Source organism: Protopterus annectens, chromosome 8.part0 (assembly GCF_019279795.1).
Source record: "Protopterus annectens isolate FY-2018-M chromosome 8.part0, PAN1.0, whole genome shotgun sequence".
NCBI classification, from domain to species: domain Eukaryota; kingdom Metazoa; phylum Chordata; order Ceratodontiformes; family Protopteridae; genus Protopterus; species Protopterus annectens.
Window position 1 is genome coordinate 969262235 of NC_056741.1, and position 15084 is coordinate 969277318.

Here is a 15084-nt window from a genome sequence, read left to right on the forward strand (position 1 = left end):
AGACCAGTTGATTGGAATAGAAAATGTATACCAGAGCTAGCAACCAAGTCTCTTTTGAACAGAGGTAACTTATAAATGCCTGGCCCTCTATGTCCTACTTGGATACAGAAAATAGTTATTCTTTCGGGAAAACTTGGCTTGGCTTAGAAAGCCCCCCTGGATCATTAGCCTAGTAATGCTCTATGAACCTATAAAGACTTAATTCTGCAAAGGTTATAAGAAAAGGTTCGACAACCAATAGCCAAGATAAGAAGGGATGAGATAAAAACAGTGATGTATAATTAATCAATAAGGAATTTTCCAGGAACATACAGTACTCCAGTGGAAGTTGAGAGGGAATTAAGTGAGCAAGACCTGGAAGGTTTTGTTCTACAGCATTTTAAGAAGTGGGGAGATGCTAGCATCTTGAAAGAAAGCCATGGGGACTGTATTACCTAAAGATCAAGACCCCCTCCGATCCAGCTTCATACTGACCCATTTCAATGTTAACCCATTATTATAAAGTAGTTATGTCTATACTAGCCAAGAGAACATCAAAGATGTTGCTATCGATCAATGTGGTTTTGTACAGGGGAGACAAACATTTAACATTAACAGAGCTACTTGATCTAAAGGGGTACTTTTACAGTTATGCAGTTAAGGCTTGTATATATAATACAAGTGGAAGGTAATATACCAAACTGAAAAGGATGATGTTTAAAATGGGGGTGGGGTTCAAGAAATAATGTGTGTGTAGGATTTTGGATGTAGGTCATTAAGGAGAACAACCACAAAGACTATTTATAAGGAATAAATGGAGAACAAGCAAGGCTCCAAAACATGCAACAAAGAACAGAAGCTTTAGGATTTTTGCTTGGAAGTAACTGCATAGGTATTTTTATACCCTAACCAGGCAGAGATTTTTTTTCTCAGGTAGAGAACAAATGCTGGAGCTGTGATGGAAAAGACAGATAACTGGAAGGTGTTCTTTGGAAATGTAATAAGTAGGATGGTTTTAAAAAGTCCCTATAGAGTACTTTGAAATATTGGGAAAGCAAACGGTTGCAATTAAGAAAGTGATTCTTTGGAGATGGGACACAGGTTCTGAAATGTCTAGACATATTAAGGCCCTACTATGTTTAATGGCACTGGTTGCCAAAAAGCAATTACTAGACAATGGAAATCAAAATTTAAACCAACAGTAATGTTAGTATTAAATATCAAGGAGACAAAGGAATTGGAGGTGGGATCTTTAGAAAAAAAGAGGGATCAAATCACAGAAATAAATGGAACCTGTGGGAACAATACATGCAGAGCAATGTTCAGGAGGAATCATGAATTTTAAGTGAAGATATGAAGTGGCAGCAATTCATATAATGCTAGAATGGACGATAATTGGTAAAAAGAAAACATACATGTACACTACATGAAAATAATGATATCTCGTGGTTTTTTTTCCTACTAATATGTGTGCACCTTCATCATTATGTAAGTTGTACTTTAACAAAGATGTGAAAAAACATACTGCTCCAACATGGCTTATTAATGGGATGAGAGCAGTCCTGGAGATAATAAGGCTTGATTTAGGTATGAGGCAACTTTTCGTGCAAAGCAATGCAGCACCACTAGTTTGATGTATGTCATTTTAGTCGAATGGGCCACATAAATGGAAAAGGTCGTGGCCAGGTCCAAGATGAAATTTGTTTAGCAATACCCATATTGATAAAATCATGCTACAAAATGTCAAGTGGAAGGCACACCCCAAGTGTTTGCTGCTGCTTTATTTTTCCTTGCACTAAAAAATAAGCTCAACATATATTTTTTTCTAGGAAGGTCGTTGAAGAAAATATGGCCGTACGTAAATAATGCAGCCAAACAGACAGTTTATTTGAAGTGATCTCACAAACTGCTCACACAAAAGTGAGCACAGGAGCACTGAACCACAGAGAACACAAAAGAATGTTTCTGGATGTCAAAACTGTGTCCTCCTATTAAGCTCTCCGTATTCGATTTTCCTGGTAATCTGAAAGCCAGCAAACATGACGAAGAAAATAGGCTGAGCAGATCTTGTAACTTTGTCCCAGTATGGCTATCATGACCCACCAATGGACCAGTAATCAAGGAGCCGTAAACCTCACCAGTGGCACTTGGTGGGGGAAGTTCTTTAGGAGGATAACCGACACACAGTATTTCCAGATGCATCTCTCTGCATCAAGTGCAATTTCCCTTAAGAGCACACAGATACCACAGTCAGTCTGGGGCTGGTTTCTCCCACTTCCTCCAGATCCTTAAAAAGACTCCCTACTGGCACAGCTATAGAGTGGAGATCTCAGCTGAGCGATCAAGCCAAAACCTCCAACATTCTCTCTGTTCAACCTCTCTGTTCATGTACCTGCCAAAGTAGCTGACACACACACACACACACACACACACACACACACACACACACACACACACACACACACACACACACACACACACACACACACACACACACACCTGGGAAAGGCTGGCACAGATTTACTAGCTATGCCCCCTTCTGCCCAGACTATAAGGTAGTTACCACTGACACCAGTCAGTCCTTATTAGCTACTTTAGGGCCCTTAAACGGTATCCAATTTTATTGTGTAATATTAATATTAATATAAATGGTAGTTTGACCAAAAGCAAGGCTATTAGGAGTGGTCCACACAGTGCCACCAAATAAATACTTTAGTCTCAAAACTTAAATATCTCTACACAGATCAGCCACAGGTTTAAATACATTTAATAATTAATAATAAAAGAACAAGAAAATACTCAGTACATATTCACAGTGACATCAGAGTTCAAAATCACCATTCAAAATCACAGGAAATATTTGAAACAACATTGCAGGACATGCTCAGTTTAGATATTTTCTTTATTTGTCTAAGCTTCACTATATTCCTGACTGTATCTAAGAGAATTACTATACCCTAAAAACTTACTACTACAGCAAGGCAGATGTGGTGAATGGCTCTTGTTGTCAAGTCCAAGACAGAATGCTCTCTCTCACACACACACACACACACACACACACACACACACACACACACACACACACACACACACTAAACTATCACTGCTGGGATAGCTTGCAGAATGACCATTTCCGATCATCTAAACTTCTAGTTCCCAAGCAAAACCCCCATTTCTGAAGCTGGCAGTTGTTAGCATCTACCTGTAAAAAAACTCATACAAGGGTTTTTGCTCAGATCTTTGGCAGATGCTTGAAATCATAAAACAATTGCATTCCTTCATGCTTCCAAAGTAGCAATTATTTTACCCCAAAGACAACACAGAAAGCTTCCTAGTACAGACTTGTGTATCTAGTTGCACTGAAGCATCTTTATGGGCTAGCCTAAAGAGCAATTTAATTTAGATATTTTTAATGTTTGCTGGACTGTTAACCCTCCAGTTTCCTCTGTTAAAACAGATGCATTTAAACAATTACAATGGTGCATTTACATTTCCGCTCTCTTCCAGTAGAGCACACTGTGGATACATTTTAAACACAAACACTATACAAATACATTTTCAACACAAACATCTGTACAAATAAGTCTGATATACACATGATATACAGTTCTAATACATTTGTAATACAAGCATCACAGAAACCTGGTTCAAAGCTGCGGAGAGCACCCCAGCCTTAACTGGTTACTCATCCTATCATACATTCAGACCCTAAGCTGTGGGCATTAAAGCCAAAGAAGGTGGAGTTTCAATATATATTAAAGATGCACACCTCCAGGCTGTTCAAACAGTATGACGCACAGGAGACACTCCAGGTGCAGTCAACCATTGACATGATCCCTATACAAAATCACAGTTAGCTACCAGCCCCCAAATCTGACTCAAGATGCCCAATCCACCTATCTGGACCTCTTCGACTCACGATTCAACCCTTTACCCTGACCCTGGGTGACTAACTACAAACTTAGACTGGAAGAACTACTCATGCCAGAACACAAATGCACAGAGAGTCCTCGACTTTGTCAATGCAAATGCTTTGGAACAGCTAGTTGATACCCCCCCCACAAAAGGTGATATCTTGGACTTGGTATTAGCCAACATGAGTAACCACTGCAGCATACCTGCAGTATCATCCTCCCTGGTAAGATCTGACCATAAAGTGGTCACTTTCAAAGTCACCATCTCCCCCGACCCCCTCTAGCTAGGGTCAAACAAAAAAAACTTCTCCACAGCTGATTACAGCTTCCTGAGGAATGGTATAATCAGCTTCACAGCCCCCTCCCCCTCTCTAGAAACTGGCACCAGTATACAAAACTATACCAAAGTACTATATTAACATTTACATAGATGCATGGAATCAGGAATAACTGACAGGACGAAATCATGCTCCACAAGGAAGACTAAACGTGTCTGGTGGACATCTGTAATAAACTCTATAATAAAAGGAAAAAATTGCTGTCTAGGACTAAGAAGGAGCAGATGCCCAAATGGAAGCAATCTCTCCTTAGTCTGAACAAGCAAATAACTGCACTAGTGAAATCCTCCAATGCAAACTTCGAGTCCAAATTGATCGCATATACTAGAGACAATCATAAGGCCTTCTTCACATTGTCCGCAGTCTCTGAGAAAGCACCCAGATCTGTTCAGAGCTGGTGGTCAAGAACACCACATATACAAATGCCACAGATATAGCAAACTTGCTGGCTGACAGATTCAGTGAAAACTTCACCCCTCTGTCCCTCATAAATAAATCAGGATGCTCCCAGTACCCGTCCCCTTCCCCTTATATCTAGAGAACAGGTCAACACTGCTCTCTTAAAGACAAAAAATACAGCCTCCATGGGACCCGATAACATCCCAGGCTGCATCCTACATGAACTCAGGCAGGAACTTGCAGCACCATTAGGTGCCCTATTCAACCAAAGACCAAGTACTGGCTTTGTCCCAGCTGAGTGGAGGACAGCCACTGCCATCCCTTTGCACAAAGGTGGGGCATCCACCAATCTGGGAAATTACAGAACTATCAGCCTAACTAGCCTGATCTGCAAGGCCATTGAACGGACTATCATGGACCTCATTAACAAGGACATTGGCAACCTCCCAACATTTGATCCCATACAGTTTGTCTTCATCAAGGGGAGGTCATGTCAGTTAAATATGGTCATATTCTTTGAGACAGTCACCAAAGCCATGGATGAGGGGAAGACAGTGCACACTACCTACCTTGACCTGGCCAAAGCCCTTGACTCTATTCCCCACTCGGGCATAACAGATAAACTCTCTCAGCTAGGCACCAATACACAGGTTACCAGATAGGTAGCTAAATGGCTCATTGACAGAACCCACCTAGTCAAAACAGGGGAAACCACCTCAAGCAGTAGAACGGTAATGAGCAGCATACCCCAGGGTTCAGTCTTGAGGCCTCTTATTTGGGATATACTTTTCTGGGGTGCAGGCCAAAACCAGTGGGCTATGCCTGACCAAGTTTGCAGATGACTGCAAGCTGGGCATTGTCATCAATTCCCCTAGTGATGCAGACATCCTCTAAGAGGGTCTCACCCAAACAAATGTCTGCTGCGAGAAACATGGCCTCAAGCTGAATACCAAAAAAATGCATCATCCCCCCCTTTGGGGAGAGTGATGTCTCCACAAATTATCCACTAACAATGTCCTAGGAATGCAATCAGTCGTGAGGGATTTAGGTACACAGGGTTGAAAGCAACCTGACTTTTGACTACCATGTTGCTGCCATTGTACGGAAAGCTTTGTACATGGCCTACCTTATAAGTAAGGGTATCTCATCCAGGGACAAGGCGGTCATACGTTCAGCATGTAACTCGCAAAGCACATGCAGCAGCTGGAGAGACCACATAGGTTCCTCACCAGGAGAATCCAGGGTCTCAAAAACCTACCATACACAGATGAGCTAAAAGCCCTATCCCTCTACATCAGTTTCAGACTCTTCAGAGGTGACCTCTGTCTGGCATACAAGGCGATCTTGGACCCCAATTTGATAGGACTGCTGCATATCCACAAGTCAAGCTTCACTTGAATAACTCGCACGCGTGGCCTCAACCTGCTCTGTGACATCAATAGGACTTGTTGGCGGGACAGATTTGTGTCCCAGAGACCCCCCCCCCCCCATCTGTGGAATAGTCTCCCACTGCACATCAAGCAGATTACCTCTTTACCGTTTTTTAAGCACAACCTGGATAAATGGATGGGAAATGGAAAATACATCCCTGGGATTCCACCCATGTCCCTGCTGGACAAGGGCATTGGGTGCTGACTTGTCTAAACATGGGCTAAACTCTTGGCTAGGCTTATAAGGGCCTAAGGGGCCATAAGCAGAGTAACTTCCTATGATCCTAAATTACATAATTATTTACAAATTTCCAGCTAGCTGTGCTGGCAGTACGTCCTTTTGTCACAATGCCACAGTACATAAGAGAGATATACAAAGTACTTCTGCAGCACCATATATCCACACCTGTGACAGTTCAACCTGCCACTTTAAACACTTCACCGACCCCACCATGACCTATTCCAAAAAACAAGCTAGGTATCAGAAAGTAGACCACTGATCCAAGAAGACCATGAGTTACTTGTGGGTTACTGTCTCAAAAACACTAACTAGTTGCATAAAGAAATAGGAATATAATAGTCATGAACATTAAACATTTTCGCAAATTTTAAACCTGTTCTAAAACACTGTATGCGGTCTCATTTCTGTTGCAGAAAAAAAAAAGAAAATTAAACTGTATAGTTAGCTTGATTATGTTAACAGAAACCCAAGTACCTGCCCTCCATTGTTCTCCGTGCGGAACTGGTACTGGATGTTATGATCTGCAAAAGCTGCTTGTTGTACACTTGCAATTGCGACTGTTGTAGGCTCGTCTGCGTTAGTACAGTCACCTAGGGAAAGGAAAATAGATAAGTAATCAAATCCTGCTTGCACTGTGCAAACAAAAAAGTACTGTCCTGAATGGAAAGCAATATACCTTAAAAGGAGACAAATTAAAGTCATCTGGTTCACTATATACCTGTAATCCACAAAACTCTGATCATCTGCTAGTCTTGCCAAACGGCAGACATGCAGGGCATAATAGAAACATAAGGTGGAAGTCAAAAATAGTTCACCCACTAGCAAATGTGGGCCAGAAACCCAAAGCAGTATGTCAGCTCCATATAAAAGCAGCCCTCTGAATTGCACCAAAAGCAATACAGAGAATATGGCATACCTAGTAATCAATATACAGCCACCAAGTCAAGACAAAGGAAGCATTACAGATCACAATGTCTAACAAACATGAGCCAGACAGATTCACAGTCGCACTAACATTCAGCTGTGATGTTGAAGTATATGCTTGCTGCCTACTTTATTCGACCTTACTACCCACAATCCATCAACTGCCAATGTTTTCCTGTCTGAAGCACTAGTCACCTGGGCTGCCAATAAGAAAATTTACAAACTTTCTTGATCTGCAACGGCTGTGTGTTGGGTAAAAATCATACGGACAAGGACATGTTTGACAAGCTACTTGAGGTGCTTTACCAGACTGAACTCTGTAAAAGAAACTCATACCAACAAGATATGCAGCTTCCTAAAGTTACATTTAAAAGCTATGTGTCATTGGTTTCTGGGCAGCTGCTCAAATCACCCCATTTTACAGCAGAGAATAAACCATTTCAGGGGGTGTGGGGGGGGGAACGGCCTGCTCCCCCTAAAAAATATATTAGAAGTGTTTGCATCTGCTTGCACTGCTTATGAGTTAGAATACTTGTTCGGATGTCTAAGAACTGAAGAAGAGGCAAAACACTCCCAACTCTGATCACACACAGACAGACGCACACACAGACAGACGCAGACACCAGATCCGAAAAAAGAAAAACTAAATACAATTAAAACTTCTTATACCAGACAAAATGAAGCAGAACCTGTGTCGAGCTCTTCCGTTCTATATAAATATATAGATATTATATAGGGTTATGATCCATACACTCTGAAGCTCTTGAGGTGACTCTTTGCATCCATGTCGCAAACACATAATGGGTTATGATTAATGAGATTTGATCTGAACACTCTGCAGTGTGTTTAGTTTTACCTACTCCATGTACTGCTAGTTGCAGAAAGAAAAACGTCTAAGTGTTTTACTGGCTTTTAAAGCCAGTAAAGCACTTGGTGAGTCCTCTTGCATAGACAGCAAGTAAATAAATGTAAATAGAGGAAAAATCAAGGACAATTTTAAAAAATTGCCATAACTTAGTTACTTGCTGTCGTCTGACGTCTGTAAACCTACACTGATATATGAGGAAAGATGTTTAGGAACAGTCGACAGTGACGGAACATCCCTTCCCTGATACTGGACCATAACAGTGCTTAGAGGGGTGTAACAAATGTGACACACCACACGTTCCATTAGACATGACAGATGGGAAAGTACAGGAACCGAATGGCAAGTCAGACTTAATGCAGACAAATTTCCAGGACTAAACGAAACAGTAAACATAAAATTCCTAGTACACAAGTGAACCCAAAAATGGCAGACTGCTCCAGTTCTTCAAATCTCTTTATTCACAAAGACATGAGCGCTTTCGCAGGTTATACTGCTTCATCAGATACAAAGAATAATAAAAAAGACTGCATTAAATACTTTTAATATACAAGTCACATGATGCATTTCACTTAACTCTAAAAGGGATACAGTCCTAACAATACATAGTATTATGCACACTAACTAAAAAAAAACCACATATAAAATGAATAAAAACAATACATCTAATAAGAGTATAAACTCCTTTTAAAACAGTAGCTACACAAATACTAAATACTGCTACTTCATCTGCGTCGGTGCCTACTCTATAGTTTAGGTTTAATGGGCACCCTGTCATTCAACCCATGCCAATACTCGCTTCTGAGCCTGAATATCCATTTGGCTTCCAGTTATTCAGTATTATTTCTAATATCACCACATCTGGCATTCTCAAATATTCCACTAATAGCTATAAATAAAAATGTGTGCGTCAAATAAGACACATTTAGAAAGGGCACTATTTTGGCTCCCCTTACTAATATGATAAACACGTTCTTTTATGCGATCACGCAGGGCTCTATCTGTTTTCCCCAACATAAAATTTAGCACATACTGTGCAAGAAGTTAAATAAATTATGTGTTCGGAGCTACAGGTTGCACATATATTAAATGTATATTCTTTCTTTCGTTTGATTAGGATGTAAAAAACACATTAGTAGTATTTATATACTTGCATGCAGCACATTTGTCACAGGGAAATGTTCTCTTATCTCCTCTCTCAATTCAATGAGTTTTAGGGTAGCAAAGACGGTTCTTAAGGGATGTCACCTTTTTATATATAAATCTTGGTTGGGTATCTAAAATTCCCATAAGACTCATCAGTCATTAGAATGTCCTATGAAAAGGAGAGAAGAGGTATAGCCAAACGAAGTCAGGGGGCTGGAGGGAGGGTAACCAGGACTGCAACAGTGAATACACTGAAACATCTAAAGTTATGGTAAGTGTACACAACTGTACTATGTTCTTAGTGTTTCACTGTTGCAGTCATTACATTTGGGTAGATTCCCAAAGCTAAGGATGGTAGGAAGAATTTAGATAGCATTAGGACCAGCTATAAGGCCCTGAAAAACTGCAGTGGCAAAGCCAGCTCTGGATTTAGAGAAAATTGGCAAATGGCAATGCTTGGTGAAAGTATGTACAGAACTCCAGATAGCAGCTTCTAGGATGTCCCTGGTAGGGACACCTCTGAGAAAGGCTGTAGAGGTAGATGCAGCACTGGTTGAATGTGGTCTTATCCCCTGTGGGATAGGTTTTCCATGGTGCTTATAGCAGAAATGAATGCAATAGCCTATCCATTTAGAAATGGTTTGCTTTGAAATGGCCTTCCCTTCTGCCCCTGCAGTAAATGCCACCAGCAGCTGTTCAGATTTCCTGAGAGGTTTAGACCTGTCCAAGTAAAATCTAAGTTGTCTGTGCACATCTAAGGAGTGCAGTATCCGTTTCCCTTTATTCTGTGGATTAGGAAAGAATGTAGGCAAATGACTGCACTGATTAAAGGCCACACTGGATACCACCTTTGGCATGAACACCCTGTCCGCATGAAAGATGATAAAAAGGCTCCGCTGCCATAAGGGCCTGTAATTCAGATACCCTTCTTGCTGAAGTGATGGCTAAAAGGGAAGCTGTTTTCCAAGAAAGGAATTTTAAATATGCAGTAGCAGCTGGCTAGAAAGGAAGAAAGGGTGAGTTTCTCCAATACAAAGTTAAGGTCCCAGGCTGGAGTTGGAGCTCTCCTGGGTGGTCTTATATTTTTGGCCCCTCTGAGGAACTGCTTGGGCAGTGGAAGACGAAGAGGGGAGGTTCTGTGTTATAATGAGCTGAAATGGATGAGGCGTGAATTTTTATTGAGGAAAAAGACAGGCCCTTGTGAAGCATCTCAGTTAAGTATTGTAAAATCTGAGGTAAACTGGGCACTGCTGTGCTCATCCCGAGACTGGTTCCTGGCAAAGAATCTTTTCCATTGTTCAGCATAAGATTTTCTAGTACTAGGCCTCCTTGCCTCTAAAATGACCTCCATCACTGGTTTACTGAGGGATGGTAAAGGAGAGCTTAGGTAACTAGCCAGGCTGCTAGTTTAGTGTTTGAAGCTGAGTGTGCAGAGTCTGGTTCTCCTGCTGAGACAGCAGGGTAGGAGTCTGAGGCAGGTGCCATGGGGCCAGCATTGACACACTGCGCAGGGGGGAGTACCAGTGTTGGCGTGGCCAGGCTGGTGCAATCAAAATCATCCTTGGTTTGGTTGGTCTTGTTTGATCTTTAGTAGTACTTTGGAGAGCAGAGGAGGAAAGACAAACTGATAGATTTTTCCAGCTGAAGGACAGAGCATCCACCTTCCAAACTTGTCTGTGGGGAGTCCTTGCACAAAACTTTTTCAATTGATAGTTCTGGGGGGAGGCAAACAGGTCTATATCTGGACACCCCCATTTGCTTGTCAACATGTTGAAAATCCTTGGTTCCAGTTTTCACTCATGTGGGTCCATGAGGGTTCTGCTTCGTCTATCTGCCAATGTATTTAGTTTTCCTGGCAGGAACTGAGCTTGTAGATGTACTTGGTAGCTCAAGGCTGTGTTCCACAATCCCATGGCTAGTCTGCAGAGGGGGTAAGAATGTGTACCCCCCCTGCTTGTTTATGTACCACATAAGTGCTGTCGTCAGTCTTTATCATTAATTGTCCTGGAAGAATGTGGTCCTTAAAGGCTGTCAGAGCATTCTGTACAGCTAACATTTCTTTATGATTGATGTGAAGGTGCATTTGAATTGGGTTCCATTTGCCCTGAAAGCACTTCCCTGCCAGGTGTGCCCCTCCCCCCCAATGCATAGTCTGATGCGTCTGTTAGGGTTTGGGCGGCAGGAGGTAGTGTAAATGATAGTCCCTTGTTTTGGTGGCAGGCCTCTGCCCACCAAAGGAACTCTAGGCGTAGACAAGGAATGATACGAATCATTGCTTCTAGATCCTGAGAATGTTGACACCATAGGCTTTTTAGATACCATTGTAGTTTCCTCATATGCAGTCTTGCATATGGAATTAGAAGAATGCAGGAGGCCATGAACCCCAAGGCTTGTAGTATTTGCCTTGCAGATAGCAAGGTTTTTGTGAGAACTTGTTTGAAGTAGGTTGTCAAGTGAATTTATTTCTCTGGCGGGAGGAAAGTCATCTGGGAAGTTGTATTCAAGCTTGCTCCCAGGAATATAATTTGTTGACAGGGTACTAGGTGTGATTTCTTTTCGTTTATGGTGTACCCCAGATAAGTTAGAACCCTCTGTACAAAAGCCAGATGATTCCAAAGTATAACCTGGTTTTCTGCCCAAATTAGACAATCGTCCAGGTATTGGTATATCTGAATATTTCTTTGCCTGCAAAATGCAATGACTGGAGCTAGGCACTTTGTGAATACCCTGGGCTCAGTAGAAAAGCCAAAGGGCAGTGCAGAGAATTGATAGTGCGTGTAGCCTGCTTTGAAGCGTAGGTATCTTCTGCAAGACTCCCCGATTGGGATGTGCAGGTATGCTTCCTTTAAATTTAGCGTTGTCAACCAGGCATCTTTGCTTAGCATAGGAAGCAAATAATGAAGAGTCAGCATCTTGAATTTTGGAATCACCAAAAAGGTGCTTAGAGTAGGCAGGTCCAGGATAGGAAACAATGAATTGTCTTTTCTGGGTACCAGGAAAAATAGAGTAGGAACCTTGTCCCTTTTTCTCTTCTGGTACCAACTGAATAGCCTCTATGAGAGAGTACTTGTTTTTGGGCCTATGCCCACTGCTTTGGAGGAAGATCCGGCCAACCACTTGGAGTTGGTGACGTGTGGAAGAGCAATCAGTATCCTTGGGACACTATATTTAAATCCCATTGTCCTGGGTACGAGTCCCCAGTCCTTTGCATGAAGTGCAATCTTTCCCCCCAAAGGGAAAGTCAGTTGAGAAGTGCTTGGAAGTTTTTAAAAGAAGTCATTGAGACGGTTTACCACAGGAGGAGTTTTATTACTCCCAAATTTGGAAGTGGAGGCCCCCACTGCTTAGTCCTGTGCGTCCCCTGGGACTGAAGCCTGGGTGCTCTGCTGGATCTGGGTTTAGAATGAGAAGGTCTGGAACAGGCAGAAAGGACCAATTCTTAGAAGGCCAATGCCTACTAAATCTTGGAGGTTGTACTTGTAAAAAGTCTAAGAGTTTGCACAGATTTAGCTTTTTCCTCCATCTTTTTAAGAACTTCTTCTGCCTTGTTGCCAAACAGGTGACCCTGATTTAAGGGAGCATCCAGTAATTTTGCTTTAACATGATCTGGCAAGGATTACTCCTTAAGCCAAGCATGCCTTCCAAGTACAGACCCAGTTACCATGGCCCTGCAAGATGCCTCTAGCGAATCAAAACCACATTGCAATGTATGTTTACCAACTTGTTCAGCAGAATGCATAAAATCCTGTAAATCCTTATTTTCAGAACAATCAGGAGTCAAAATCATTTTCTGTTTAAGCAATCCAATAATATGCAGCTGATACTTTAACATATGAAACTGGCAATTCAAGGCCCTAATGGCCAAAGTTGCAAAGTGTATACCTTCTTACCCCATCTATCCAGTGCCCTGGAGTCTATCAGAGGGGGGGGTAGGATTTTTGGCAGTAGTAGCTTTAATACCCTTGGGTCCCTGTGAAATGGTTTCCAGATCCGCAGTAGGACTTTTGAAAAGGAACTTGTGAGAGTCAGGAACCCTGTAATATCTATCAGATTTTCTGGAAGCAGGAGGTAAAGACTCAGGGGCCATGCTAGACTCCGAAAAGGCATCATCTACAATGTCCTGTACAAGAGGTATTGCTACAGGCCTGTGCTGGGGCAGGAGTAAGAAATCTCTAAGCCTCTTTTTAGAATCAGAGAAATCCAGACTTTCCCAATGAAAAAGCTCCCTGAGAGTATGCAAGTTTTCACCTAAAAAAAATCCTCTGGGGGGGAAGCAGAGGCAATAAGAGTCCTCAGCATCAGAATCCTCATAGGTAGATAAGGGTTAATCCTGGTTAGAGGAAACAGACATTTCAGAATCCTGGTCAGAAGTATCATAAGCAAATTCAGTCCTAGGTCTCTTAGGAGGGGGAAGGTTTGCTTCCCCTGATTAAAGTAATAAGGTCTGCAGCCATTCCTATCATTTGTTTTTTAGGCATAGAGGCCTGAACATGCGGGCTGGGCGTCGGTTTACTAGGCATAGTTCGAGTTTTAGGCCTTAAAAAAGAAGATGGCGTCGGTTTAATATGAAAGTCAGTAGGCCTGATACACCCTAAGAAGCCGGTGCCTGCACAGCGGCTCCGGACCCATCAAAGGTAGAGATATCCGCAGGTTACACAGATGAAGCATCTCAAGGCATACTGGACTCCAAATCGGTCTCAGTAGAGGCCTGCGAATTTGAAGTAGCAGGTATCAGGGGCTGCGAAAGCACCTCACTGAGTACCGGCGAACTGGCAAATGGCTTAGGAGAAGAGTCATCTGCAGCTTTGGACGTAGGCAGCCTGTCTCTGTCTTTATCTTTGCGTTTTTTTAGAATGCCGGTAGTTGGTTGGTTTACCGAACGCATATCTCTATAATTAAAATGAATACCAGAATGTTTAGAAGTGTAAATATACTGACAACGAATAGTTTCTTGCTTAAATAAGGCACAAAACTGACAGTGAGGTACTTCGTGGTCAGGGCCTAGGCAAGGAATACAGTACAAATGAAAATGTTTGCGAGGTATTTGCTTTCCACAAAAAATACAATTATTGACTTTTACTGACATCGGTTTAAAACAAGAAAAAGTTTCCCGAATGGGGTACTTCGCTACAGTTTAAGACTTTGGTTGTGAAACTTTAAAATTTCAGGAGTCGGCCGACCGGCACTTGCGAACTGCTTCTGCATCGGGCACCGCTCAGCAAGAAAAACTGATGTAATGCCGTCGGCTGCATGCTTTATACCCGATGACCTGAAGTCACGGAAGATGAGACAGCAACCGACGCAGGACCCAAGACTTTGATAATCAGGCCGAATGAGGGCTACTGCAAGCAGATAACCCAAATGTGATGAATGCAAAAGTGAAACATGAAGAACATCATGTCAGTGCTTTAAAGTGAAATGGATAAGGTCTATCTGTAAAGACAACCTCAAACAGATGAATAGATGAACAAAGCGTAAAAAGTAACAGATGGGTTAGATGAAAAAAAATGGGACCAAATACTGCCACATCCTCTCTTTGCTGTAAGACTTCCCAAGCTACAAGAGGTATATCATCATCTGAGCTGCTATATGGCAGATATCTCCAAGCTTTGCTAGACATACAACTTTTTAATTCTACAAGGTTATTTTATGGCTCTGCAGGACAGGTTAAGAACTCTAGGTAAAACATATAAAATTAAAAATGCTCACTTAGAATTTGTAAACCAGGCAGCAGGATACTTGCGTTAACACTACCTGGTGAAAGCAAGTTTCTTGCAAAGTGGAAAGGTAGTTTTAAACTGAAAGGGAACGTGAAGAGAAGTGAACTGTAAAGACAGAAATGCAAAAA

General features: G+C 41.9%; 1 protein-coding gene across 1 annotated transcript in view; it reads right to left on the bottom strand.

The window, feature by feature from the left end:
* Window positions 1-15084, bottom strand: part of LOC122808373 (upstream stimulatory factor 2-like) — a 240052-nt gene that overhangs the window by 21047 nt on the left and 203921 nt on the right. The window contains exon 3 of the mRNA XM_044079339.1: window positions 6776-6891. Within this exon, the coding sequence (XP_043935274.1) occupies window positions 6776-6891 (116 nt within the window). The remainder of the gene's footprint in view (window positions 1-6775; window positions 6892-15084) is intronic.